The sequence below is a fragment of the Eulemur rufifrons genome, chromosome 8 (genome assembly GCF_041146395.1).
Source record: "Eulemur rufifrons isolate Redbay chromosome 8, OSU_ERuf_1, whole genome shotgun sequence".
NCBI classification, from domain to species: Eukaryota; Metazoa; Chordata; class Mammalia; order Primates; family Lemuridae; genus Eulemur; species Eulemur rufifrons.
The window spans coordinates 75,043,882-75,071,873 of record NC_090990.1 but is presented as its reverse complement, the minus strand read 5'-3'; the positions used below and the strand labels follow the sequence as shown (position 1 = coordinate 75,071,873).

Sequence of the window (27,992 nt, the reverse complement as noted above, 5' to 3'; positions counted from 1 at the left end):
AGCCGCGGTGTGGGCAGGGAGCGAGGCAGCCAGCGGGATTCCGGAGCGGACCGGGAGGCTCTGCGGGACCCAGTCGGACCGAGTCGCCGAGGGAGGCACTGCCAGCGCCCCGCCGCCGCGACGGTGTCCTGCGCCGCCCAGAGGAGCCAGCTCCGAGCATCTCCCGCAGCGGTCACTCTTCGGGGCCAGGAGCGGGAAGCCAAGTGCCATAGACCCCCAGACCCGAGCGCAGCCTCTTCCCGCCGCCCGAACCACCATGACCCACTTCAACAAGGGCCCTTCCTACGGGCTCTCGGCCGAGGTCAAGAACAAGGTGCGCCCGGGCTCGGGCGGGCGGGGGTCCCTGGGCGAGGGGTGTGAGACGCGGCCCGGGGGGCGCTGAGACTGGGATGGCGCTGGGCCGTGCTTTCGCCCCTCGCGCCTTGGCTGACTGTCTTCGCGGCGCGATGTGGAGGCGGCGCGAGTGTCGCTGCACGCTCCCGTCGCGTCCCGTCCTGGGCTCGGGGCCCCGGCTCCGGGGCGCTCTCCTGGCTTTGTTCCCGCTCGGTGGGCCGGGACTGGCGGCGGGCGGTGGGTTCCCGGCGCCCGGAATCCCGCAGCGTCGAGCTCTGTCTGCGGGGACTGTTCGGTGTCTGCAGGACGGGTCCCTCCGGGAAGGGGGCGCTCCCGCGTAGTCATTCGCCCTCAGGCGGGGCGAGTCCGCGCGCCTGGGGACCCAGCGAGCAGCTGCCGCGGCCCCCGCCATCCGCCCCGGCCCAGGCTGCCGGCCCCGCGCCTCCTCCCACCTCAACCCCCGGCCAAATTCAGCGGCGAACGAAGTTAGGCGGTTACGTGGCTAACTCGGGCCCCTCATTGTTCCTAGCCTCCTTCAAAGGAGGGAGACCGCTGAGAGCCCCTTCGACCCCAGGGTCCTCGAGAGGAACGAGGGCCGGTCCCGGACCCTTCAGGGTTCGAGAGGCTCAGGGCGTTGAGGCGAATTGCTGCTGCTTCTGCGGAAAACGGAAACAAAGCCTGAGCGCGCCGCTGTGGGACTTCTATCTGCTGTAGACTTGAGACTTTTCATAAAACACTGAGAAGTTTGTAGTACATTAGACTTTAACCATATCAAGGAGTATTTTTGTTGGGTTGCTTTTGTTTAGGGTTTATTTGCTGAGGCGGGTTGTAGTTTGGAGCGATTGGGATTTGGTGACGCTCAGCTTTGCCACTGAGCCTAAGAATGCGTTGGGTTTATCTTTGGGACTTTTGACCTGGGAAAGAGATGAGAGGCGTCCCCCTCCCCAAATCCTCTCCTTCCTTCCTCCCTCCCTGCATTCCAAGCCCATGACATCAGGGGTTTCTGGGGGGAGAGACCAGCCAATCGGCGCGGAACTGCGCACAGAACGCTCATTGTCTCCTTTCTGCTGTTCTGGCCAAAGCTCCACAAAGGAGGGCTGCTGTGGTTTAATTCCCATTAACCTCCCGGGAGCCGAGGCATGTCAGGATTGCCACCGCGCCGTCCGACCGCTGGAAGAATGCGCTGGCATTGTCAGATCTGTAACATCCCAGTGCTGCGGGTGTAGGCGGTGTGACGTGAACTATGTAGAGGTAACGAAGCGCACCATGGTCAAACCCCAAAGGAGAGTCGTGGCTCTTGTATAGTCTACGCATCATATTATAATTCAGTTGTTAATAGATTTTGAAGAATCTTTGAAACAAGGAGTTGATTTTAGTCTTTGTATCTAAAATTGGAATGTTTAGATCCTTTGCCTTTTCAAATGTGCTACCCATATTAGAAAACAGTGTCCTAAACATTTTTAAAAAGAACAGAAAGGTGAGTGGTTTGTGTATGATTTAGTACAAACTTCACCAACTGAAAATGTGTAACAAAATATTTTTCCCTTCCTTCCAAGGTTTACAAAATGAGCTTTCGGAAGCCTTTCAGAGGAATCAGTAATACTCTGGCCTGGCTTGTGCACATTAATTATAATTCGCTCCAGTGATTCTTGGCTACTGCTGAATCTATTTACTACCTTTTGCATTGTAAATGAGGTACTGATAACTTTGGCAGTCCTTCAAGTGACTCACTTTTTTTGGATGCTAATATCCACGCTAATTTTCTTTTTGCTGACTAATGTAGCAGTTCTGCCCTTTTCCTCCTTAATATATTGAACACACCCAAGGAAATGTAGAGATTGAGGCTTAATCACTGTAATTATTATAAATATTTAAAAACAGTAAAACCGTAGTTTTCAGAACCTTTGGAAAGACTGTAGGTTTATCCCTTTAAGCACCAAACCCATTTTTTAATAACCCATTTAATTTATGTGGTCCTTTCTTATACTGCCCTTTCATAGGAAGTCTTTTGATCTTAACAGCAGAGCAGTCCTGCAAGGTGGGGAGGATTGCTGGGATTATCCAACATCATTTACAGATCAGTACACTGAGGCTCAGAAAGGGTGTAATTTGCTCAAGGTCACAGAAGTTGGAATATTCTAAGATTTTTAACTCTAAAAGTGATGTCTTAGCTTAATGAAGTACTTAGAGATGTTCTTCTACACAAGTCACTATTGTCTGTCCCCTTCCCCCCATTTTTGCTATCCACCTGTCACTTGACATTGTGATTATTCATGTAATACTGTTTCTGATCTGTTCTGGGTTTGGAAATCAAATGTTACTAGGTCTTTGTATGAGATTTTTGCAGACAGGGTCTCACTCTGTCACCCAGGGCTATAGTGCAGTGGCATCATCATAGCTCACTGCAACCTCGAATTCCTGGGCTTAAGGGATCCTCCTGTCTCAGCTTTCCAAATAGCTGGGACTATAGGTGTATGCCACCACGCCCAGCTTATTTTTCTATTTTTTGTAGAGACAGGGTCTCATTCTTGCTCAGGCTGGTGTCGAACTCCTGGCCTCAAGCAGTCTTACTGCCTGGGCCTCCCAAAGTGCTAGGATTACAGGTATGAGCCACCATGCCTGGCTGAGATAGTGAATTTTGACTAAGGCTCAGGACTGCAGAGTGAAGAGTGGGTATATGGAAATGTGAACTTCAACTTTGCTTGGTTTGACACTTTTTGTTTCCTTCCTGTTTTTTTCTTTATGTGTTGCATAATTGATATTGATATGTTGCTTGAATGCTAGATTCCCCTGTCCCCCCTTAAACCTCATTTACCAAGTGAGAGAAGTATAAACGTCCTGGGGAGGCATTATGGAGTAGACCTGGGGGTCTAGCATATGTGGTTTCTAGTTCCCCTCTGCCACTTACAGCCTTGTATAATGCTGGGAAAGTTATTTGACATGGTTTCCTACTCTGCAAAATGGGGGAAAATGATAGTTACCATCTCCAAACACTGTTGCGGAGATGTGTCTGGCTTACAGTAAGTACTCGATGACTTGGTGTTATATTTCTTTGATTTGTATGTCCCTGCCTCTTTAAGTATTCAGTTTGTACTAATAGTTTTTGGTCTTTTTATACTCTAGCTATGAAAGCAGTTCATCAATGAATTGAGGAAGTCTTTGACCTTAAATACTTTTAATCAGTGAAATTTCCGGGAAAAATCTTTAAGACATTAAGGAGATTATAATACATGGCCAAACACACGAACTTACTGTTTTTAAAATAGGCAAGAAGATGTTTGAAAACAGCCTAAAAAATTAGAATCAGCCTGGAACCTATGAACAAAGTCTCTTTAATAATAATAAAAGAAAAAAATGACCCCAAAGGATCAATAACTTGCAGTCTACCAAAAAACGTAAGAAAGTAGAAGGGCCAGGGAAAACACAGACACTGGTGTAGATGGTTCAGTGGAGGATGGAAACACTCATGAGGTAATGGGCCTGCAGGTATTCACAGGGTGAGCCAGGCCCTTGAATCCATCTTGGGAATGCAAATGAGAAGTGAAACAGCTCTGTGCCTCATACGCCCTGAAAAAACATAACAGGTCCTCAAGGGAAGCACAGCATTTCCTTGACTCTGAACAAAATGCTGGAGTCAGGGTAGTTTCCCCTGAAGTTGAGGATACAATGAAGCATGTCCTCACCAGACTTAGAGCAAATGCTTCAGGGAACTTTTGTATAGGTCTCAGGGAAAGTAGAAGAAATAAGTTGACAGGTGGGATAGGGAGGCAGAGAACTGAAATAATCTTACCTTGGTATGTTTTTTGGGAGGAAGCTAATTGAAATATTAAGAAGAATGGAATTGGAATGCACATTCTTACAGTCTTCTGCTCTCATGGAATGTCTGATTTGAGCAAATTAGCTTCTCACAGAGTCTTTTTGGTTAGAAAAATGGTCTTCCTCAACACCTAAAAACCATTTTGGAAAACTTATTACTAAAATCTTTGAAGAGTAAATGAAACAATCATATAGTAATAATTAGATAGGACCCAGTACCTCATGAGGTCCTCCTAGCTTGTCTGCCTAGTGTCCTTTGGACAAGCAGCTGCTCTAAGGGCACCTCTGATAAGAGTAACCTACAAGTTATACCCTAGGTGGTCTGCTTTGTCTTGCTGCTAGGGCACCAGAATCTTGGTAAAAATGTGTAGGTGGGTTTAGATTCTTTTTTTTACCTTTGATATTTAGAAATAAGTTTTTAATTAAAAACTTTTGGTTTATTATCTCTCTCTTCCTACCAGAGATAAGGATCGCTATCTTATTCACTGATGTATCTCAAGATCTAATTTTAGAATACAGTTTGGCACATAGTAGATGCTCAGTAAATATTTGTTGATTTAATGAATGTATCCATCAGAAATAGACTTTGCTATCTCTAGAAATTAGAGATTGGAAATTAACCCTGTTAAAGTACTTTATATAAGAGAATTCTGTAGTGCAAGTGTGATATTTTTTAAGGATGAGGTGATTATTATAGTTCCTTTTTCTTAAGCAGTTTGTTTTATTAATGTTACATTGAAAACTTTCACTAAGGTAATTCCTGCTTTGCTGCTGATTTGGGGATTATCTGTTAAGGAATACATTTGGGCTACATTTTTTCTTTAGACTCCCAAGTTAGGAAGGAATGGTAGAGGTGCCCCCTGCAAGGCTTTGTCCAATGCCTGCGTTTCCCTGAACAGCATTGGAGAAGTGGCCATTCAGCTGGACCAGGGGCCTTGCTCCTGGTAGCAACTGGCCATTACTGTTTGTTTGCTTTAGTTTTTGTTTTCATGTCTTGATCAAAACAGATAAAGAAGATACACTTTGCTGAAATGAAAAGAGGTACCATGCTTCCTCTTTAAAATGCTAAGCTTTATTTACTCCGGATTTTTTTGTTTGTTTATTTTTTTGAGACAGGGTTCCGCTCTGTCGCCCAGGCTAGAGTGCAGTGGTGTCATCATAGTTCACTGCAAACTCAAACTCCTGGGCTCAAGTGATCCTCTTGACTCACCCTCCCAAGTAGCTGAGACTAGAGGCGCACACCACCAAAGCCGGCTGATTTTTTTTCTATTTTTGGTAGAGACGGGGTCTTGCTCTTGCTCTTGCTCAGGCGTACGCCTCAGTTTTAATGAGGATCATTATCAGCTCACTGTCCCATGACCTACAGCTTTTTACACTCCTCCACTTGTGGAAATTGTACTATCTGTCTCTAGCCAGATTTAGATTTAGATTTCAAAAATTAGTGTGACAGTGATGACATTGCTAAGACTGTCATCAACCAGAGGTATATCCTTTTTTTCCCTATGTCTGTTTCCCTTCCAGTTTGAGACATGAGAGTTAGTGTTTCCTGCCCCTGCTGCCCGCAACAATGAAGTGCATCCTGAGCCATGATTAATATGTTCTGTGACATAAGAAAAGGAAACACAATTGGGTGGTCTTGGTTTTTCAGCCTGTCACTGCCAATATATCCAGGAGAGTGAGGAGGTGCTCTATCTTCCTTCTCATTTTGACCAGGTGGTGGTGGGAGGAAGCTTGTCTTTAGAATTTTTTGGCAAGTTCTGTTTTATTCTAGGCATTAGCCTCCAATAGTATATACCGTGTGCATTGGTTCTCCTTAACTCTGAACTCGTTTTATAGCCATCAGTGGGCTCCTAACTGTTACTCATATGTACTTGTACCCTCAGATTTTTGTTAAGGATTTCTAGAGCCCGTGGATAAATCCAGTTTGTTTTGGAGACTGAAGCTTATACAATTTTGGGGTCCTCATTACTAAAAACACAAAAATACCTTGCTAGCTTTATAAAAACATATGACCATGTGAACCCTTGTGAACTTGAAGGTGTCCCGGTAGCTGTCATCCAAGGTTCTTGTCAGGGAGAAAGTAGAACCTAGTGGTTAAGAACGTGGACCGTGGAGACTGGGTTGGAATCTTAATTCTGGTTCCAAACAGACTCTAATCTATAGAATCTTAAATTTTACCGTGGACTTCAGCAAGTGACTTAACCTGTCTGCCTCGTTTGTAAAATGAGGATATTGTAACACCTTTCCAAGGTTGTTGGAAGAAAGAATTAAGATAGATAATCCATGTAAAGTGTTTAGAATAATACCTGGAACCAAAAGTCCATGTCATACAAATATTAGCCATTGTGCCGTATTGCTGGCTGGTTCTCTGCTGATTAGGCTCAGTTTTGTGTTGTGAGCTTTCTTCACAAAGCAGTTGTGCCCTGTTTAGTTCCTGTGTCGAGTGTGATCTGTAATACGCCCCAGAGTCTCTACCCCAGACTGAAGTCCCAGGTCGCTGTCCCCACTCTGTTCTGTCCATGTTGCCCTCAGGGGCCAGGCCTTTCTTTCCAGTCATGGTGGTATTCTGCTTTTTCTGCCTACGAGGTAGATTCCTTTTAAATAAGATACATCTTTTGGTTTCAGATAGAGCTCCTATTTCTCCATAGCTGACTGGTTAACATATTTACCTTCAGGTGTTTGAATTTTGCTTGTCACGAGAGGCCTTCAGTGTAAGTCTCCTTATGAAGGCACTACCGAGACCTGTGTGAGGCAAGTCTGTGAGCAGAGAAGAGTAATTCTTAGTTTTCCCCCACAAGGTAGGCAGGGAACTTCCTCAATGTCTTCCCTACGCCAGGACCAGGAAGCTTCAGGGTGTGGGTATTGTATCTGCAGTGGAGGGCCAGGGATTGGGGACATGAATTTGGAGAAAAGAGGGGGTCTTTTGTGCTTGGAATGACTCTTCTGGGTACCTCATAAACTAAACATTTATGATTATTTCCCCTTTCTCTCCCCAAGAATTTTCCAGCAGACACTAGTGGTGGAGTGGCTGCACTGGACGGGTTATGGCTCCAGCATTGTTTCTTCCCCTCTCCCCTCCCAAATGCTTGGACACTGATCTTTCTCCGTTATCCCCAGCTTCTCAGCCCTCCTTAGTGAAACGCAGGCTCCACGCATGGATAGAGAGTGTGTGTGCTTTATTATTGCACTTTTCTCTCTCTTCCTTTTGTTTCTTGTGGGAGGAAATAGGAGAGAAAATAATCAATACCATGTGTGGCAAGTCTCCCTCATGCTGTTGGTTAATTCAAACATGTGATTCTACTTTGAATGCAAAAATAGCAACAGCAATCATATTATACTTCTAATCCAGTATAGAAATTATATGTACATTCAGCATCATATTGCAGGCTTGCTGGGGTCCCTGGACCTTGGCAGCTGAGCCGGAACCCTAGGGCTGCTCTTCAGAGTCCACATATGGCCAGATGCCTTCCCCTGAATGGTCTCATTCTCTGCTCTGAAGACTGGGGTGTATTTGTTCCTGGTTTTTCCTTATCTTTCTTTGGAGACCTGGATGTTATATTTTAAAACCCCACATCCCCGACCTCGCCCTGCTCATACACACACACACACACACACACACACGCACAAACACACGCACACACGGATGTGTACTTTGCCAGCCAGGTTTTCATTTCTAATTTTCTTCTTCTCTGGGCTTGACTTTTTCCCCCTTCTTTTTCTTCTTTTCACCGTTTCCTGCAGTCGATCTTACAGCTCCTTCCGAAACACCCATGTGGCAGAAGACTACTCTTTATAGAGGCCAGTGGAAGAGTTAAAGTGTTTTTAGTCAGAGACATCTCTGCCAAATATCTTGTTATGAACTTTTGAACCATGCCGGCAACGCCCTTTGAGGCTACAGATTCCCGTGGGCTGGTTTGGATCAGTGCTCTCTTTGCTGGGCAGTATATTCATGTACGTCAGTCTGACACAGTGATATTGGTGATGGGTACTTTTGGATATATTCCCACTTCTCTGTGAGTTAAGAGGACTTTATGTTAAGCCAGAGCTAAGCACTTGCAGGAAGGTAGCATAGTTGCCGTGCTAAGACTGTGTATGGTATAGAGAGTTCCTATCTCTCAGCTTGGTCAGAGTATGGGAGGCGCGGGGGAGGACCATCCAGTGGTGTGAAAGGCTTCAGCTTTGTAGCCAGATTTGAGTCCAAATCCGTGCTGAACCCACAAGTCATCTCTGCATGAAGTCAGTGCATCTACCTTAGGGTGCCATCTTCCTTGCTTAGGAGAACCTCTTCTCTTTATGCAAACAGTCTCCAAATAAAAGTAAAGAAGTGAAAGTATCCTGGATCCCTTACCCCTACCCCAACCACTTGCACTGCTTTGAATATCATTCAGCCATTTTAGAAACTGGATTATAGTCTATTGTATGCATTTCCATTATTTACTCACTGTTTCCCTACTGGCATATATTTCCTTTAAAGCACTTGTGTGGAAAAGTGCATAACTTTTGACCTAACATCTAAATGTATGTTAGGTATTGCCAAATTGCTCTCTAAAAACATTAGTTCCTACCAGTGATATGAAAGAGAAGGAGGAGCTCCTTGATGTTACAGAAGTCACTTGCTTTAGTTCTTCATACCAAGTCATGCATGGCCGACACCTGCGGTCCCTCCTCCGTCTCTCACCCCCACCAGCCGCAGGTGGGAGTTGGCCATGGGATGAGGCTCTGGTGTGGGGAGAGGGTATCTCTTTCACACATTATTTGGTAAGTAGTTTTTTAAATAGAAAGCTTAGGCAGCATCAAAATGATCTCTTACAAAATGGCAATCAAATCACATCAAATAATTGGTTTTTAATGATATATTGAATTTAAAAGAGGAAATCCTTCCAGTATCTGGATAGGAATGGCCAGCAAAGCATAGACAGAAGGATATGGGTTGACATTTATTGAGTTCTTAATTTACATGAATTAACTCATTGATTCTTCCCAGCAACCCTCTGATGTAAGTGCTATTAATGATCTTTGGTTTACAGGTAAAGAAACTGAAGCAGAGGAAACTTGAGGCTTGGTGGAGGTGGGATTCTAACCCAAGCCTCCAGTTTCCAGAGCCCATGCTCCTAATCATTTTACTCTGAGGCCAGAGCTCAGGGAGAATTGGCGTCTTTCAAGGGGAAGAGGAGAAGGGTGCCAAGAGGGCAGGCCAGAGCAAAAAGTCCCAGGACGATATCCTTTAACAAGAAGCTGGAGGAGGAGGGATTGCCGGGGGCCTCCAGGAAAATGCTGCAGAAAGGCCAGGACGAGGACTGGAAACCGGCCACTGGATTTGGCCACTGAGAGGTTACTGGTGACCTTTTGAGAGATCGTCTTCAGTAGAGCAAATTTCCAGGGCTTAGAAGGGAGTACTAAGTGAGGAAATGGAGAGGCTTGGCGTGAAATAAAAGAGAAACAGGGCAGTGTTTGAGGCTGGCAGCAGGTTCAATCAAAGGTTTGCTTGTTTCAGAAAAGATGGGGTAGCCTGTGCCACTGAAGGGCCGAACAAAGGGGAGGGCTCAGGACAGGTGGTGGGTGGGAGCAGAGCTGCAGAGCGGGGAGGGTTCCTGTGAAAGAAGGGGCCAGGCTGGGAAGGGGAAAGGCGGAGAACTGTGAAAGCAGAGCACTGGTGTGGGTCAGACGGCTTCTTTTCCCTTGCTGCTGCTGTTCCTCTTCTCATGTGAATAGGAGTGTTACTTTGTTCCTGACCTTGTTCTGGAGCCACTGACGTCTGATAGTGAAGGGCACAGGAATAGGAATAGGAAGAGGTGGTCCAGGCTAAGGCCTGTGTATAGAACACACACTGTTGATTCCTGCTTCTCTCTGCTGCTGCTTGCTGAGGCCTCTTTGCAGCCCGGGCATGTGTTTGCTCTCCTCATTCCCTTGGCCCTGGATCTGGAAGAGATGGAAGGTTGGGTTTATTTTGTTCATGCCTGGTCATCTATAGCAAACCTTTACTATGTAATCTCAAGTCACCTTTGTGTTGGGGCATAGCACTCTGGTGGAAGATGCAATGCTTCCAGGGGAATTTATTTTCTCTTTCATGCTCTCAGATTGCACTGCAATCATGTAAAATATGGAGTAACCTTGACCATGACTGTGGAGATCCCCTGTGCCCTCATCACAAGGTCCTCTCAGGCTTCAAGACAGGAAAGGGGAACCATGTTTAGATTGACTTTCTTTTAAGGAGCTCTGCATCTTGTAGTTGATTATTTCCCTTTTTGTCTTGGTACAGAAGAAGCTTGGGCTCCAGTTTGCATATAGCCGTCTTTGGTGGCATTTGTGTAGGACTTGGTGGCATGCAGGTGTTTGAACCTTACTTACCTCTGACTTCATCATTTTTCATACTTCCCCATTAAAGCAAAGTGAACCAAATGCCTCAAAGGGACTCAAAAGGTATCATATATTTTTGTATGCAATTTCATGAGGCACAGTAAATTTTTTAAAAAAAAAGAAATGGGAAATTCCATCCTACTTTTTAATGGCAATGTCATATCCTCTCATTTTCATGGGGGAACGAAAGTGGTGCTGTCTTACACAGTTAATATATCTGTAAGACTCCTATGAAATCTCACTAACCCAGCATCTATCCCACATTTAAAATGAGGTGCTTCAGCTATGTTTGTAGCTGGTTGTGAAAAGCCATCCCTCTCAAATGGACAGACTCCACTGTAGTGAGCAAAAAAGGCACTCACAATCCAAGATCTAGCTCTGGGTGTCTGAGAGGAGCTCCAGGTTTACCGTGGGCAGACTGGAGTGCTGGGATCCCATTTCCCTTGGGCTCCTTTCCCGCCGTGTCCCTCCGGTGCTCACAGTAGGGGAGCGTGTGGTGTTTGACTCTTTCGGGATTGGCAGGTGGGAGCCCTGGATGAATGCGGTCAGCACTCTGGGAGTGAGGACGGTTTCCCACGTTGGTGGAGGCCAGTTCCTTCTTGGAGCAATACCTTTAACTTCTGGGCCAGTAATGTTGAGGTGGATTCCATGCCTTCCTCAGCTGCAACGCATGCCGTGAAGCGAACTTGCTGAAGAGTTGATAGTGGGTATACGTCCCAAAACTACAGAAAAGTTGCTGCCACAACATCCCTGTGATTATGGAAAAGATAATTTTTTAGTGTTACCATGTGACCGACTCAGAGGTTATTTTGGAGGCATCTAGAGTCCTGATGAAGAGACAAGTGCTTGAAAATCTGGGCAGCGGCAGAGAGCTGATACCTGCCAGTGCTCTGACGAGTTTGGTAGGCTCTTAAATATTCTGGTGGTGAGACAAAGAAAACAAAAACTTGAAAAACATATAGGTTTTCATCTCTTTTACCTATGGGGCTTCAGCTAAGATCCCCTTCCAGAATAATCTCTACAGATCTCTAAAATTCAAGACCCAGTGAGAGAACGTTCCCCAGCAAGACCTCTTGTGGGCCATCTTCCTGCCCGGCTTCCTTGGCACTCACGTGGTACCTTTCCACTACTGTTTGCTTTAGTCCATCTCCCTGGAATTTCTATGTATGTATCCTGGTCTGCCCTCAGTGTGTCACCCAGGGTAATCCACTCCCTCTTCTATGTGACTTCCATCTAAGTATTCAGGCGGTAGCCAGACTGTTTCTCCTAAACCCCAGTGTCCCTTCTAGGTCATACAAAGCCACCCCTGGCTAGCCAGTTTCTCCTAATAGGCAGTGTATGATTTTTCTGATCCTTTCACCATTCAGTTTGCTCCTTCTACAAACTGCTGTCAGTTTGTCAGTGTCCCCTTTCAGAATGCATCACTCAGAATTGATCATAGTAATGCCACAAATACATTTAGCCTACCAGACTACAGGGGATTATTAACTAACTTCCTTTGTTTAGCTACAAAGCATTAACTCCTGTTTTAATCAATGTAATAACCTGGTGAGGTAGACGAGGCATCTCCATGTAGAAGGATTCTAATCCTTGCTTTGGCAAGTTGATTTCCCCCTCTATAAATTAGGTGATAATTGTGGAAGGTTTGGGGGCTCACATACTCCTTTCATACCCGTTTCTTGGAAATAATGCTTTCTGTGGCTACCTTACGGGGTTGTTGTGATTCAAACCAATAAGCTAAACAATACTATTTCATAAAGAATTGTAGATCTATGCAGACCAAGATAGCATTGCCTTTGTAGGCAGAGAATTTTTTAGTTTTGACTTACTCAACTCATTGAATATGTAAGTAAGTGCTCGTTCTAGAATTTTGGGGCAGGATTTTACATATATCTTGAATATTTATTAAACTAAGTAAGATCTTTCTGACTCCCAATTTCTTTAATAAGTACACTTAATAGTTTCCAAATTATTAATGACCAAAACAGAAGAGAACAAATCTAAATCTAAGCCTTGAGGTACACATCACTACAGGCTCCTTCTGCCTTAATGGTAGATAAGCACAGTGAGCATGGTGTTCCTTCTGACTGGACCCTACTTCTTGGATTACTAAACTGGACTTAAGGAGTGCCATAGACATAGGGACTTTGTTTTCTTTTTCTGAGACAAAGTCTTGCTCTGTCACCTGGGCTAGAGTGCCGTGGCATCAGCCTAGCTCCCAGCAACCTCAAACTCTTGGGCTCAAGCAATCCTCCTGCCTCAGCTCCTGAGTAGCTGGGACTACAGGCATGCACCACCATGCCCAGCTAATTTTTTTTTATTTTTAGTAGAGACAGCATCTCACTTGTGCTCAGGGTGGTCTCAAACTCCTGAGCTCAAGTGATCCTCACGCTTCAGCCTCTCAGAGTGCTAGGATTACAGGTGTGAGCCACCACGCCCAGCCTCACATAGGGACTTTTATCAGAAAGTAAAGCAAGTATGTCCCTAGTGGTCCATCTAAGATTACCAGATTGGAAGATCAAGGAGATCAAGGAGATGTGACATCATGAAAACCAGCAGCATTCAGATGCAGATGTCTCTCTGTAACAAGACCGATCTTTAGATCTGAGGCAGTTCCCTAGTCTGGTAATACTATCAGTGGGTGAAAAATCACTTGTCAAGTACCCACTGTGCGCCAGGGGTGGGTGTTAGGGGTATAAAGATGAACAAGAGTGTGTCCTGCCCTCAAGGATAGTATGTGGGCAGGTGTTCTTGGACATGCCTTGTTTACTGCTCGGCTCCCAGTGGTGACTGCCCTTCCCCCCAAGTGCTTGCACACTGTCACTCGGAGTCCACTCTAAGAGGACAGCTTCAGCCAGTAGTAGAGAGACCCTTGCTTTTTGAGTGGAGGTGAGGAGGGAATGGGCCTGTCTCTAGGTTCCTGTTACTACTGTTAGCCAAGGTTTCTCTCACAAGAGCTGTTCACTATGCACATCGTTGTTATTTCTGAGTCTAGATTCTTCTGGGAATCTAGCTTCCATATTTATGCCCTCTGTGTTTAAATTTGAACTTTCAAAATCCACTTTTAACTATGTATGTGCTAAACTTTACAGTATGAAGGTCATTTTCTAGACAGAGAAGACAGGATTGACATTGTTCTGCATTTTTCCTACCATTTGCTGCATTTGTACTATTTGCTTTTGGCACTGGACCAACTCCTCTTTAGTTGTTTTTGTGTTTGTTTGTTTTGAGACAGGGTTTCACTCTGTTATCTTGGCTAGAGTGCAGCAGTCTCACCATGCCCAGCTAATTTTTCTAACTTTTATAGAAAAGAAGTCTCACTCTTCCTCAGGCTGGTCTCCAACTCCTGAGCTCAAGCAATCCTCCCACCTCAGCCTCCCAGAGTGCTAGGATTACAGACCTGAGCCACCGAGCCTGGCCCTCTTTAGTTATTTTTAAAGCTTTAATTCTTGTCAGTTTCACAGCATTTGTACACTGAGTCATATGTCTTTGTATTTATCTGACTATACGTATTTGGAGGGAAAAAATTGTGCTGGTGCCACATGCTGATACCTTGATTTGAAGATCCGGCCATGTCTCTGAGGGAAGGGCCCGGCTTTAAAATGCTCTTAGACTTCACTCCTGTTTACCTGAGGTGAGCATGATTTTCCTTGGCTTTTGAATGTCTAGTCATTCCCCATCAAATCTTTAGCAAGTTCACATCATAGAATGAGTCTGATATTCCGTAGTGACCTTGAGGAAGGCATGCAATCTATCTTGACATCATTGTCCCAAATGTAAAGCGATTTTCTCTAGGATTCCCCTGCCTGCCTCCCATAAGATGCTAACCTGCTTTGTAAACAATAGTTATTAATACTTTATCCTTTTCATCAACAAACTGAAAAGGAATGAGAATTTGGGATGCAATGCCATTCTAAGTAGAGACAAGAGGTTTTGCAGACAGGCAGGAGTAAGCATGGGGAAGAGCAGAGATGGGTGTGGGCAGTGGTGAAGGCCAGCATCCCAGACGCGCCTGTCTGCAGTGGGCTTTCCGTCCCATTGCAGTGAGGTTTGGTTAACAGAGAGTTCTGGTACCCTGTACAGAAATAACCCCTCATATAAATGGAGGGCGTTCATTCTGTGATGGGCCACTTTCCTGTGGAACAGGCTTTGCCCTAACAGTGGTCCTGGAAGGAAGGAGACCACCTGCAAAAAATGGGGTGACCTGGGTTAGGTTCGTTACCTAGGTCACACTAGAATTGGGAGTTCAATGTTTTGAAGTTTTTGAAGTTTGATTTCAAAGTATGTGATCTTTAGTACATATATTTAGGATCCATTGGGGGGAGATTTCAGGTAGGTGAAAAATGTTGCAGCCTATTCCTTGTCCTTGCATGAGGTATCAAGAATGGCAAGTGATAACGGAAAGGAAGGGAAGGAGGCATCTTGACATTTAAGGCGGAAATCTGGTTTGTATTTTAAGGCTGTGGTAGCCCCTATTGTTCTATTCTCCCTTTATTTTAAACACCCTGTGTGTGTGTGTGTGTGTGTGTGTGTGTGTCTATTTTTGCAAACATCTTTAACGCACCTTACTTGACATTTGTCTCTTTCCTCTAGAATGTAAACTGTTAGGGCAGGAACTTTGCCTCTGAACTGTGCGTGGTATACACTAGCAATCTGAGTGAAGGACAGAAAGGAGTAAGGGAGAAAGAAGTTGAAAGAAGAACACTTGAGGCCGGGCGCGGTGGCTCACGCCTGTAATCCTAGCACTCTGGGAGGCCGAGGTGGGCGGATCGTTTGAGCTCAGGAGTTCGAGACCAGCCTGAGCAAGAGCGAGACCCCATCTCTACTAAAAATACAAAGAAATTATATGGACAGCTAAAAATATATATAGAAAAAAAATTAGCCGGGCATGGTGGCGCATGCCTGTAGTCCCAACTACTTGGGAGGCTGAGACAGGAGGATCCCTTGAGCTCAGGAGTTTGAGGTTGCTGTGAGCTAGGCTGACGCCATGGCACTCACTGTAGCCTGGGCAACAAAGTGAGACTCTGTCTCAAAAAAAAAAAAAAAAAAAGAAGAACACTTGAAAGAGAAGCTGACATTGAATATGATTTTACTTAGAGAATTTGGGGTAGTGCTGGATTATTCTAGTGGTTTGAAACAGGGAGCCAGTGAGAATTCAAGCATAGCTGAAATTTGGGAGACCATTGTGACCACCAGGGACAGTATTCTGGAATTGTCTGCTTCCAGGTTTTCACAAGCTCTGTGATCAGAATGTATTTTGAGAGGGAATATATTTGAAAGACAAGTCTTCATTCTTCAGTGGACTCTAGAATATCCCTGGGTGTGATTGGGGCCACCAGACAGTTCTTGTACATGACTGTCATCCCTCTACCTCATGACAAGTACACTCTTATCTTTTTTCCAAATTGTATTTGGGCTCCCTGTTACACTGAGAAGCACCATAAATAAAACAGTGCAGGGATCATGCTCTTGGGTCAGTTGGGATGTTTTTGAAGCTCAGTCTCCCTTTTTTGAGGATTCTGTAGAAAGTTTCTCAGACTTCAGAGCCAGGAAGGGCTTGGCTGTTTCTGCAGCTGGTGGGCTTCTGTCTGATCTGTGAGGAAGTGTGGGCCCTCGGGGCCGGTGCTTCTGCAGGGAAGCTTGGTCTAGTGCTGCTGTAGACGTGACTAGCTGTGATACTCACGCATGGGGTCTGAAAGAAGAATTGGCTGGAGGGTAGGTGCTCACCCCTGGTAAGGGAGTGATTTGGGGGAGAGAGGTGAAGAGAGACTTGAACATTTTAGTTTATCTCAGTGTTTCTTATCCTTGTTTTCATTGTCATGTTCCCCAATAGTCAATTTAGGCATTTTCCCCAATTGCCTCCTGTCCCCTGTAAGAGTTAATACAAATGAATAAGATTTTATTAGGTAGGGTTGAACTTTGGAGGTCCTAAGTTTTTGTAATGTCTAAGATATTTTTCACCATCCCCCCCAAGAAGAGGTTTTCACCCCTTTGGGGGCAGTATATCACCCCTGTTGAGAATGCATGCCCTACATACTAATATACCGTTGAATTAAAAATAAAAGTATTATTTTAGAACTACAAAAGAAAGTGAAGACTAAAGAAAGGTCATGCAACTAGAAAGGATTGGTTTGCATTTGAACTTTAGGGTGACTCCAAACTGGTGCTCTTAGTAATTCTGAGAGAGCCCCGGGGATGAGACCTGACCCAGGCACAGGAAGATGAAGAGGAGCATTTGAAGCCGCCCCGAGGAAGGAGGAATGAGAGCAGAGCAGGCACAGCACTGAATGGGAGGGAGGATGATCAACCATATCAAATGCCCTGGAAAGTTTTTTTCTTAGCTGTCATTTTCTCAGCATTTTGATTGTATTTGGTAAGAGCGATGTTGGTGAGCTTTGGTGAGCAGCCTCCGGTAGTTGTGCCCGGACACCTTGGCCCCTGGCTCGCTTGCACGTGTACTTGGACGTGGACAGGGTTGTGAGCACTGCTTGGGGGGATGTGTGTGTGTTTAGGAAAGGAAGGGTGGGCATGTGAGGAGAGGGGCTGCTATGGATTATAAGGAACCAGACAGAAAGTCTGCAGAAGGTCAAGTAAAATACATCTTGAAGAACAAAGAAAATGATGTTTATAAACAACTTGGAAGAGTGATTTTTAAGTAAATTAGAGTGAAATTTCCATGAGGAAGAAAACGTCAGGATTTTCTGCCTGGTGTTCAGAAATTAAAGCTTCTTAGATGAAAATAGTAAATCATATTTATTGGTCAAAGGTGACTTTTTTAAATTGCTCTCCATCCCCTGATTGTAAAAGATAATATTGTTTAGCTGGCTTGACTGCAAAAAGCTCACTTATTAGAAAAATATTAGCAGTATTTGTTTAGAAAAGAAAAACCCTAAGTCAAAACCAACACTTATTTGATGTGGAGGCATACCTAGTTTTAATTTTTAGTTGATCTTGTGGGGGCCTTGAGTTTTGTATGTAATGTATTCTTATGCATTTCTTCTGTGCACATGGTAGTATGGTAAGACCCAGACAACATCACCTGTCCAGAGCCCTACCCTACAACCATTCCTTGCTAGAGCCAGGATTTGAACCCAGGTCCATCTGACTCCAGTGTTTAATTCTTCTGTCTCATCACTTCCTTGATGAGAACTGTCAAAGGAGAAGATGAAAACTCCTTACTGGGATCTACTAGGATATTTCACGTTAGTGATATTTGCAGCCACTTTGTGGTTTGAGGGATGGTGCTGAATCTGTTTGACACATATCGAACAAAGGAAACGTAAATATGCTTTTATGTTTTTCTGGTTAAATAATAATTCGTCTCATTCATTATAAGAATTACCATCACCATCCTGCAAAAATCCCCCAACTCCCTCCAATATAATTTCATCTCTGTATCTGAAAAAACAAAGAGAAAATATGTCTTCACGTTTTTTGATGATTGACCAAAATTATGTCGGAAGGGACCTGGTGCATTCGTTCAATCCTGCCTTCCTCTTGTGTAGACAGGAGTTGGGTCAGGAGAAGTTAGATGAATTAACCTGGGACCCATAGCGAAGATAGGTGAACAGGCTTGGAGCCAAGGCTGAACTCGTCTTACCCTCACATAGTACATTTTTCTTCAGATTCATCAAAATGCATCTCCTAGTTGACAGTGCCTTCACTTGTGAAAAAAATATAACTCACAATTAGAATTTACTTCCCATAGCTAATGCTTAAGGACTACTATTTTTTCCTCTTCTTTTTTCCTATCCTCTTCTGTATCCCCACCTCCAATTTATAGAGAATTTTTCTAGCCACCTAGAATAAGACTCCAGTGTGAAAATATAATCAAAACTTTAAAAGCCTGTCTACCAATTTAATATTTATTCCATTTTCTAATGGTGCCATATATAAATGGATTTGTGTGATATGTTGGAGGAGACACATTATCCGAGAATATTTGAGTTATAATAGGAGTAATGATGGCTTCCTGCTTTCCAGGGACAAGCTGTGTCTCTGTGGCGAAATCTTCCAGCATCTTTATCTCCTCCCTCCCTCTTCCCCTATCCAGAAACTCATAGAACCGAAACTGGCAGGAAATAAAAATAGACGTGTGTTTTTCAGGGAGTGGGAGTCCAAGGGGGTAGTAATCACTGTGCATTAGGTAGCTTTACATTGTACCTAAAATTGTCTTTTATAAACTAACCTCCAGACCAAATATGATCTATGAAACATTGCACAGTGTTAGTTATCTTAATATAAAAATATAAGCTCGTTGGATTTCCTTTTGTAATTCTGGTAAATCTATAGTTTAAGTACATTATCTACTATTCTGTGAAAGCTGTAGCCATTTCTCTAACTTGGGGCAGGGGGTGCAAAGGACCAAGAATTGTGCTCACCCTAAATGGCAGAATAATTAGTGAAATCATTTGCCTTCTCTCAGTCAAAGCAGAAGCCTCACCCCTTGGTGGTGGGCAGCAGGAGGGGGTCACTGAAAGTAGTATAAGGAAGGAGTGGTCTAATCATGAACTGCGATAGCTCAGCCTCAGGTCAGGTCATGGTGAGCCTGCAAGAGGGGAACATGGAATGTAGACTTTTCCACTTATTTGAGCTGGGAAATGGAATCTTTTTGCCACCTTGGAAAGTATAAAAGGCTGTTGACAGATGCAAAAAGGATCAAGTGCGACAGTTTGTGTGTTTAAGACTCAGCACAGGTTTTCACTGTTGGGTGCCTTAAAGGTGAGCTGGCCAGTTTCTCCCTTGTCTGTCCAGATCCTGCTGACCCACAGTTCTCTCTTGGAAAGGACCTGGATGCAGCCCAAGCTCCTGTGCTCTGCACCAGGAACCCAGGGAATTCCGCACAGTTGTGCTTGGTTCCTCCATGACCAGTGCAGACTAGAACTTGAAGGACCTCCTTGTGACTGAAATGTCATGATGCCATTTCATTTCTTGCAGTAACTAATCCTAATTATGTCTTATGGACAGCAAATGTTTTTACTGTTCATTTCCATTTCTAGCAATGCTGTCTGTAGTTGTTTCCCAAGCTCATGGTCTCTATCCCCTGGGCATTGCCTATGTAGACCTGGCATTTTCACATGTGCTGAATGAGAAGACAGATGGTGCATTAGCTTTCCTTGTTCCCAGCTGTGCTCGTCCTGATACCTCTGACTGACCAGACCCTTTACAGACTCCAGGACAAGGAATAGCTTAAGAACTTGAACATGTGATTTTTAACAACATTTTGTTTAATTTTTATTTGAATTCTTTAAAAAATTGAGGCCTGTGAAGCACCACATGTACTCACCATCTAATTGGTATTAACTGATCAACACTTAAGTGCACATATAGTAATAACATTCATCAGGTGTTGGGCAGATGGGAGGGGGGAGGGGATGGGTATATTCACACCTAATGGGTGTGGTGCGCACCGTCTGGGGAATGGACACGCTTGAAGCCCTGACTTGGGTGCGGCAAAGGCAATATATGTAGCCTAAATATTTGTACCCCTATAATATGCTGAAATAAATTTTTAAAAAATTGAGGCCTGTGGTCTTCTTATGAAGAGGTCTCTCAAAACCTACGTATAGCGATTAGTTTTAGCATGTTTAACACCATAGCATGTTTGTAAGTTGCCTTTATTGTAGAATTCTGCAAGTAAAAAGTTAATGGATTTTTTTTTTTTTTTTTTTAGTTTTAATAAATGTTTGAGTGTCAGACACAATGCTAGGTACTAAGAATCCAAAAGTAAATTAAATGTTTTTTCTTCCTGTAAGGAGTCTAATAAGATATAGACCATGTAAACAGAATTTCAATATTGTACTGTAAGTACAACAGTTAGTACTGAGGAAAGTGTGTGGGTGTTTGTGTTTAATATATAGTATGTATTTGGCTGAATAGAAGGCAAACACCAGAACTTTCCAGGCAACAAAACTACTGGAATGATATGTCTTGGCCAGATGAGATACTTTGTGAAATAGTTTTTCATGTGTCAGAATCCTCTCCCCATCTCTTTTGGAATAGGGTGATTAATGACTTGATCTTTAAAGTCTCAGCTGGTGCCATATTATAATACACTATTAAATCCTTGTCATACTTCCTGTGTGTCACGAATGGGAGTCTATCTTTTCTTGATGGTTATTTTCTCTTTCTTAGTCTCACCTTTTCTCCATGTGCTGTTCAAAATTTCGTATGATCCTGTCTTCACCAAAAATGTGTTAGTACTGAAGTAGTAACAGTTGATTAAGTTCCCCATCAACCCCATTGAGTGTAATTTACTGCCTGTCACAGCTGTGGCCTTCATGGATAATGAAAGCAGAGCATGTTGTGAGTCAGCAGTTTTTAATGCTTTAGTGAAATCCTTCTAAAGTTAGTTAACTTGTATTTCAGATTGCTTCCAAGTATGATCATCAGGCTGAAGAAGATCTTCGCAATTGGATAGAGGAGGTGACAGGCATGAGCATCGGCACCAACTTCCAGCTGGGCCTGAAGGATGGCATCATCCTCTGCGAGTGAGTAGCAGCCCCAGGTGTCTGCCTCTGCCCTTCCGTCCTGTCCACGGGCTTCTGTCTTACTCCCCTTCCTGTTCCAGGGAGTCAGACCTTGATATTCTGCATATGTGTTTAATGCTTTCCTTTACTGATGTTCAGGAACCAACTTTGTATTCCATTCCTTGTTTTTGTGTGACCAGTAAATAAGGCATCTCTCATATTTTTCTTTTCAGACTCATAAACAAGCTGCAGCCAGGCTCAGTGAAGAAGGTCAATGAGTCCTCGTTAAACTGGCCTCAGGTAACAGCCAAACCAACAACCTCTGGTTCTAGTTGGTTACTTTTTATGTCGTGAAAACTTGATTTCAGGTTTTTTTTTTTATTTTTTGACTGCAGTTTTAAAGTGGACATTTGAGCAGAAATTTGTTCACATGGCTATGTTTAATTTTTTGGTCAGTTTTTTTAAATGGTTCCATGATTACTTATTGAACTAGTTCTGTAATTATTAGGTGTTTAGCTTAGAAGTTTCCTATATTTAGTCTGTCTACTTTGAGAAAGGATTTAACGCAGCTTACACAGAGAAATACAACCCAGACCATAAGGATAAACAAGGGGAAAAGCAAGGCACTTAACAACTAATGGCCGACTTTGAATGCTGTGTCAGATAGACTCTTACTCATGAATGTGTATGATTAAGTAAAATTGGGTATTTATTTGGTCTTGAGTATATGTTTTGAGCTACGAGAGAATGAGCATTTAGTAACCATACATTTATTTTAAAATTAAAACACATTTATTTATTTTAAAGGAAAAATATAATTATTAAAACTGATTAAGTTAAACACTATATTTTTCTATCAGATCATAAAAGAAATACAAGCCAGAAGTATACAGTTACATATTTTCTTACTATGAATTATTTATTAACATAAGTAATTATGTACCTTTTGACAAAGAAAATTCCAGGCCTGGATAGCTTTGACACAGAATTCTTAAAAGTTGTATAAGGAAGATCTTGCCCTTAGAAAGCTGAAAAAACTTAACTGCTTAAAAATATGAAGACCATTACGTGACCTACATTTAGAAGTACACTCTCTCCTTTTCCAGAGAGAGCTGTGCATAGTATGTATTTGGTTAAGAATCTCTGCCAGGTAGCTTTCTGTCTGGCATCTTGTAACTAGTCATGAAGACTTAGAATCCTTAAATATTATGAATGTCAATATTTAGCTTCAAAAGTTATATTACTCATTTTTCTTTATAGTTGGAGAATATTGGCAACTTTATTAAAGCTATTCAGGCTTATGGGATGAAGCCACATGACATATTTGAAGCAAATGATCTTTTTGAGAATGGAAACATGACCCAGGTTCAGACTACTCTAGTGGCTCTCGCAGGTCTGGTACGTATGTGTCTTTAATGGCTGGTTAAAAAGTCCCTACCACGTTGGTGATGAATTGCGTCATTGCTCTCCCATGGGGGGGCTGTCATTTCTGTAATTATCAGCTTTGTGGAAAGGCTGCTGACATCACCACCTCACACTAGATAGCTTAATTAGAACACTCACATTTCAAAGGGTACGGTGTATTACTGAATAGCCGTAAATATTTTTCACCTCTTATTTGGGTCTTAACCTAATGAAGCCTTCGTCTTTAGACACAGCATTTCTTTGTTGTTTCTTCTGTGAAACTCTGTTGGCAAGATATCTATTTAAATGTTCCTTTTCATTTAGTGTGCATGTTTCTGTCTAGGCTAAAACAAAAGGATTCCATACAACCATTGACATTGGGGTTAAGTATGCAGAAAAACAAACAAGACGTTTTGATGAAGGAAAATTAAAAGCTGGCCAAAGTGTAATTGGTTTGCAGGTAAGTAATGTGCTGTTGCTTATTCAATACTTATGTAATATCATTACTTTTCTCCATGCAAAATGTTAAGTCTCTCTTAAGTAAAGAATAAATAGAAGTACTATAATGTAGATTTTTAGGATAAATATGTGGTTTATACAGTTTATATCTAGTTAAAGCTCGAGAGATGCTGCTGCTGCTGATGATGATGATGGCTTTAGAAGAAACCTCAGATATGCCACCTGACTTGACAATTGTTTCTCCAGGAAATGAAAAAAATTTTTTTAATCATATTGTCTTTTTTTTTTTTTTTAAGAAAATGCACTTTATAAATTCCTAAATGTTATTGACCAAATGAGGCAATTTTACAAAACCTTAATGCCAAAGTCATTTATTTACACTAGTAAAGCATGACATAGCACCACGCCCTATTAGAATTTGTCAGTTTAATTCTTCAGAAATACATAATTCAGATGTTTTCTTTCTCTTCACACTGTTCCCCTGGAGAATGTCACAAAAACATCTTTGCTAAAAGTTCTATGAACTTTCCTCTCCGATACCAGCTTGATACAGTGCCCCTCTCAACTGTGAGGTAGATTTATTTTTATGCAGTATAAAATTGTATCAGTGGTGAGAAATTGGAAACCAGAATTTCCAAACAGTAGACAGTTGGCTAAATTATAACGCCATAAAAGGAACATGTGATGTAAAAATGATACACTAGAGTTTGAAAAGATAGGTTAAGGGGGAAAAAAATCAGGTATCAGGTCATAAAATACTGTAGTCAGTGTGTGTGGGTTTTTTTTTTAATTAAAAAATGCACATTTTTGTATGTATATGTATTTATCTGTATGTGCATCCATTGATGTACACAGACATAAGGTAAAAACTCTGGTGGGATATTCACAAATGTTGACAGCAAATGTCTAGATGGTAGTATTGCAGGGACCCCCCCCCCTTGTTATTGCTTATATATGTTTTCTAAGTCTTCTTAATGAACAGGTTTTACTTTTAGTAATAAAGGTTTTCATTAATAAGTCATATTTTTAACAGAAAAGATCCAGCAGTGGAAACATGCCCCTAACCAGTAGAACAGGGTGTACTGGTTGGGCCTGAAGCCATATTGTTCTCAACAGGGAAGAGAAGTTAATTATTGTTCCTCTGAATGTGGCTGAGTTCAGATTCCCTATTCTGCCTTTCTCCGGCTCTGTCCAGTCATGAGAGAGTTGGAGGAATAAAATGTGGTTCTGTTCCCATGAAAATGTTGGTGATTTTGAAACTTAAGCCCTTATTAAGCTCCCAGAGACACACCTGGCATTTGCTTTCACATTTTATATAAAACATACCTAGAGTAGAATGGCACATTGCCTGGCCTAAGATTGCTTCTGGCCATTTAAATGACTGAAGTGAGTACCTTTTAATTTGGTTATCTGTGCTATAGAGGGTAAGGGGAAAGAGTAGTGGAGGAAGTTATTCATAATTCTGCCACTGTAATAACTTAGTGTGTCCACCCATCTGTCCATGTGTGCATGTATATGTATGATTAATTGTGCTGTGAGGTTTTATGTACAGTGAATTTTTTGAAAATGTTTTTAAGTTAGCACTTGAAATTTGTTTGTAAACGCGTAAAGTTTGTAGTTGACCGGAGTTTCGGCGCCTGTCAGTTTCACCCCTTCTGTCTTTAGTAGCACAGAAAGTTTTGTTTTGTGTTGTGTTGTGTATATGGTTGATATCTGATAATTAATGCTGATTTTATTTTTTAACTTAAAAGATGGGAACCAACAAATGTGCCAGCCAGGCAGGTATGACAGCCTATGGGACTAGGAGGCATCTTTATGATCCCAAAATGCAAACTGACAAACCTTTCGACCAGACCACGATTAGTCTGCAGATGGGCACTAACAAAGGAGCCAGCCAGGTAAGCAATACCTTTTTATACTTGCAGCAAAGGGTACAAAAGGGCTGTTTTAAGTTAGCACTTACTAACTAAAAGTTTAAAGAGGGTATTTTTTGTATAGTTTATTTAGAGTATATTCCTTCAGGAAAGTAGATTTTTCCAGGAAAGCAAAAGAATCAAAGGACCTTTTCTGTAGCAACAAAAGTATGGTGTGGGCTGGGTGCGGTGGCTCACCCCTGTGATCCTAGCACTGTGTTATCCTAGCACTCTGGGAGGCTGAGGCAGAAGGATTGCTTGAGGCCAGGAGTTCAAGACCAGCCTGAGCAAGAGCAAGATTCTGTCTCTGCAAAAAATGGAAAAATTAGCCTGGTGTGGTGGTGCACACCTGTAGCTATTCATGAGGCTGAGGCAGGAGATTGTGCCCAGGAGTTTGAGTTGCAGTGAGCTAGGATGATGCCCCTGCACTCTAGCTGGGGCCACAGAGGAAGACTATCTCCAAAAAAGAAAAGAAGAAAAGAAAAGAAAGAAAGAAAGAGAGAGAGAGAGAGAGAAAGAAAGAAAGAAAAAGAGAAAGAAAGAAAAAAGGTGTGGCTTGTGGGTTTTCTTTTGGCAGTTAGAATAGCTGACCTTTCTACCTAACCTGAAGGAAAAAAGATAATGTTTATGACAGTGTTCTTGCTCCAAAATCCAAGTAAAAGAGTGCTCAATTAAATACTGACTGTTTTTAAAGGAGACCTTAATTAAGTTGGTAGGCAAAATTATCTGTGTTCTACTAAGAACTGTTTAGCATTCCTATTAAACATGTCAATAAAAGTAGATGGAAATGCAACACGATGAAAATACCAGTATTCCAACACCATATCTAAGATAGAATTTCCTAGATAACCAGCACCTTGGAAAGGTGGTTTCTGTATCCATTTGAGAGCAGACAGGTCTCACATCCAATAAGAGTAGGGATAAGGTTTGAAAAACATTTTCTTAATGCCCCCAAGGTGAGATTTATTGTTTGTCTTTTATGAACATGTCCTGCCAGGTGTGGCATCGTATCTCTCATAGCTGCCACTCAAGTTTGCTTTTTTGCCCACTTTTAATCTCTAAGTATGTACTTAAGTGGAGAAATGAAGTATGAGCTACTGTACTCTGAAAAAGAGGGGAGTAGCTGTTCTTAAGGGGCTGGCTCTTCTGTATCTCAGAGCCTTTTAAAAAGACTCAAGTCTTTAAGTTTTGCTTAGCATACTTTTTGTTGAATATATTAAAAGCTTTTGAAATTGGTAACCTGGATAGTGTATATGGTCATAATGGGCATTCAAATGTAACTTTCAGGTATGCCAGCATTATGCTTTGTTTTTACATTTTTTTATGTCTCAACCTTTCCTAAATCCAAAGTAGCCAGCATTGTCTCCATTCTGCATATGAGAAACTCAAAACTAACAGTAAGTTAGCTTGTTTGAGGCTACATAGCAATTTTATAGCAGAACAAGGATTTGAAGGAAGGCCTGACTATCTTGAAAGCCAATGAATATCGCTTCATACAAGTGATTCCGTATCAGGATATTTTGGTTAAACTGTTTTTACCCCTGAACGAAATGAAAGTTATTGTATTAGTGTTTGTATTCAATGTGAGTTTTATAATTTATAAAATATTAACAAGAGTAGATTCCAGCTAGTGTTTTAACTTTTATACTATGTTTTAATACCAGGCAGGGATGTTGGCACCAGGTACCAGAAGAGACATCTATGACCAGAAGCTCACATTACAACCAGTGGACAACTCGACGATTTCTCTACAGATGGGAACCAACAAAGTTGCTTCCCAGAAAGGAATGAGTGTATACGGGCTTGGGCGGCAAGTATATGATCCCAAATACTGTGCTGCTCCGACAGAACCTGTCATTCACAATGGAAGCCAAGGAACAGGAACGAATGGGTCGGAAATCAGTGATAGCGATTATCAGGCAGAATACCCAGATGAATATCATGGCGAGTACCCCGATGACTACCCCAGAGAATACCAGTATGGCGACCAAGGCATTGATTATTAGATGCAGGCAGAGGAGCCCAGTATTTAGTCCATTGTTTTTATTCAGTGAGAACCAAGCTAGCCTTGAGTAATTTTTATCTTGTCTTCCTAAAACACTATTATGCTTATTGTACCTAATAAAAGAAATTGCCTTACATACATTCCTTTTTCCTTTTTCTGCCTCTTCCCTAAATAGTTGCCTTTTAGTGCTGTAACAGTTAAATCCTACAGCATAACCAATAATTCGCATATGAAGTAAAAAGTAATACTGTGAAAGGGGAGTACTCTTGTACAGCCAATTCTTTTATTAAAGATCTATGCATTTTTACAATCTTAAACTGGTATTTTCAAACAATAGGAAACTTTTTTTTTTTTTTTTTTTTACAGTTTAGCGTATCTGGTTCGTACATGGAAGACTAAACTCATGCTTATTGCTAAATGCGGTCTTTGCCAATTAAATATAAGATGCAGCATTTTTTAGAAATTTACATATGGATGTTTCTACAGTATTGTTTGCTAATTTTTAAATAAAGTCATGATCAGTGTGCATTTGTGATTATACGTGTACTCATTCTCTTACCTAAGCTGACAAGGTCTTTTCAGAGTGGTGTTTCTAAAGGAGCATGTACAAAAATGGCCTGCAGACATTTAGGTCTGGGTGGTGCGTTTGCTCTTCGTGTTTGTGCCAATGTATCGATGTAGAGTTGCTCTGTTTTCTTCAACTGTATTTATTGCTGCATTTCTCAGCATAAACTTATCCCATTGTATTTTTTATAAATAAATATTTTTTTTGAACATTCATATGAACCACAGGCTGATTATTTTCTGACTAGCTTCTAGATAGGAAGAGTCAGATTTTTTTTAAAAACTATTTCCTCACGTACTGTTATAAAGTAACGTCATGTTACTTAATCCACACAACCTGCAATCCACTTAAGAGAGTGAGGCTTAGAAAAACGAAGGGCGTTGCCCAATGCACGTAATACGTGCCAGCCAGGATTCAAGTCAGTATCTGACCCTTGTTTATTTCACTGTGACTTGGCTGCCTCAGCTTCATCTTTAATTCAACTTAGAATAATCTTAAAAATCGTCTTCAGGGATATTGATAGGAACAGTAGGGAATTTTATACACATATCCTAGGGTGAATAAATATGAGTAGGAAACATACTGGATCAAGAATAGGATGTGCTGTTTGATAATAAGCTAGGGTGTGTAGTAAAAACCTTCAGTCATGACAGAAAAAGTCAGTTAAATGT

At 42.2% G+C, this 27,992-nt stretch overlaps 1 protein-coding gene across 2 annotated transcripts; it reads left to right on the top strand.

Annotated features, from left to right (window-relative positions):
- CNN3 (calponin 3) lies at positions 1–27,536 on the top strand. 2 transcript variants are annotated; one of them, XM_069478248.1, is made up of 7 exons: positions 1–313; positions 20,875–20,996; positions 21,209–21,275; positions 22,236–22,373; positions 22,723–22,839; positions 24,590–24,736; positions 26,416–27,536. In XM_069478248.1, the coding sequence occupies exons 1-7, from the start codon at positions 257–259 to the stop codon at positions 26,755–26,757; spliced, it is 990 nt and encodes a 329-aa protein (XP_069334349.1). In that variant the 5' UTR covers positions 1–256; the 3' UTR covers positions 26,758–27,536. The 2 variants fall into 2 exon arrangements, with proteins under 2 accessions (XP_069334349.1, XP_069334350.1); XM_069478249.1 differs by lacking the exon at positions 22,236–22,373.
- Positions 27,537–27,992: the final 456 nt, after the last annotated feature.

What these genes read in the sequence shown, in the direction of transcription:
- CNN3 (XM_069478248.1), top strand. Translation starts at nt 257, where the DNA reads ATGACCCACTTCAACAAGGGCCCTTCCTACGGGCTCTCGGCCGAGGTC. An exon ending in CCTCGTTAAACTGGCCTCAG is followed by an intron (nt 21,276 to 22,235) that starts GTAACAGCCAAA and finishes TTTTCTTTATAG; the next exon opens with TTGGAGAATATTGGCAACTT. An exon ending in AAAGTGTAATTGGTTTGCAG is followed by an intron (nt 22,840 to 24,589) that starts GTAAGTAATGTG and finishes TTAACTTAAAAG; the next exon opens with ATGGGAACCAACAAATGTGC.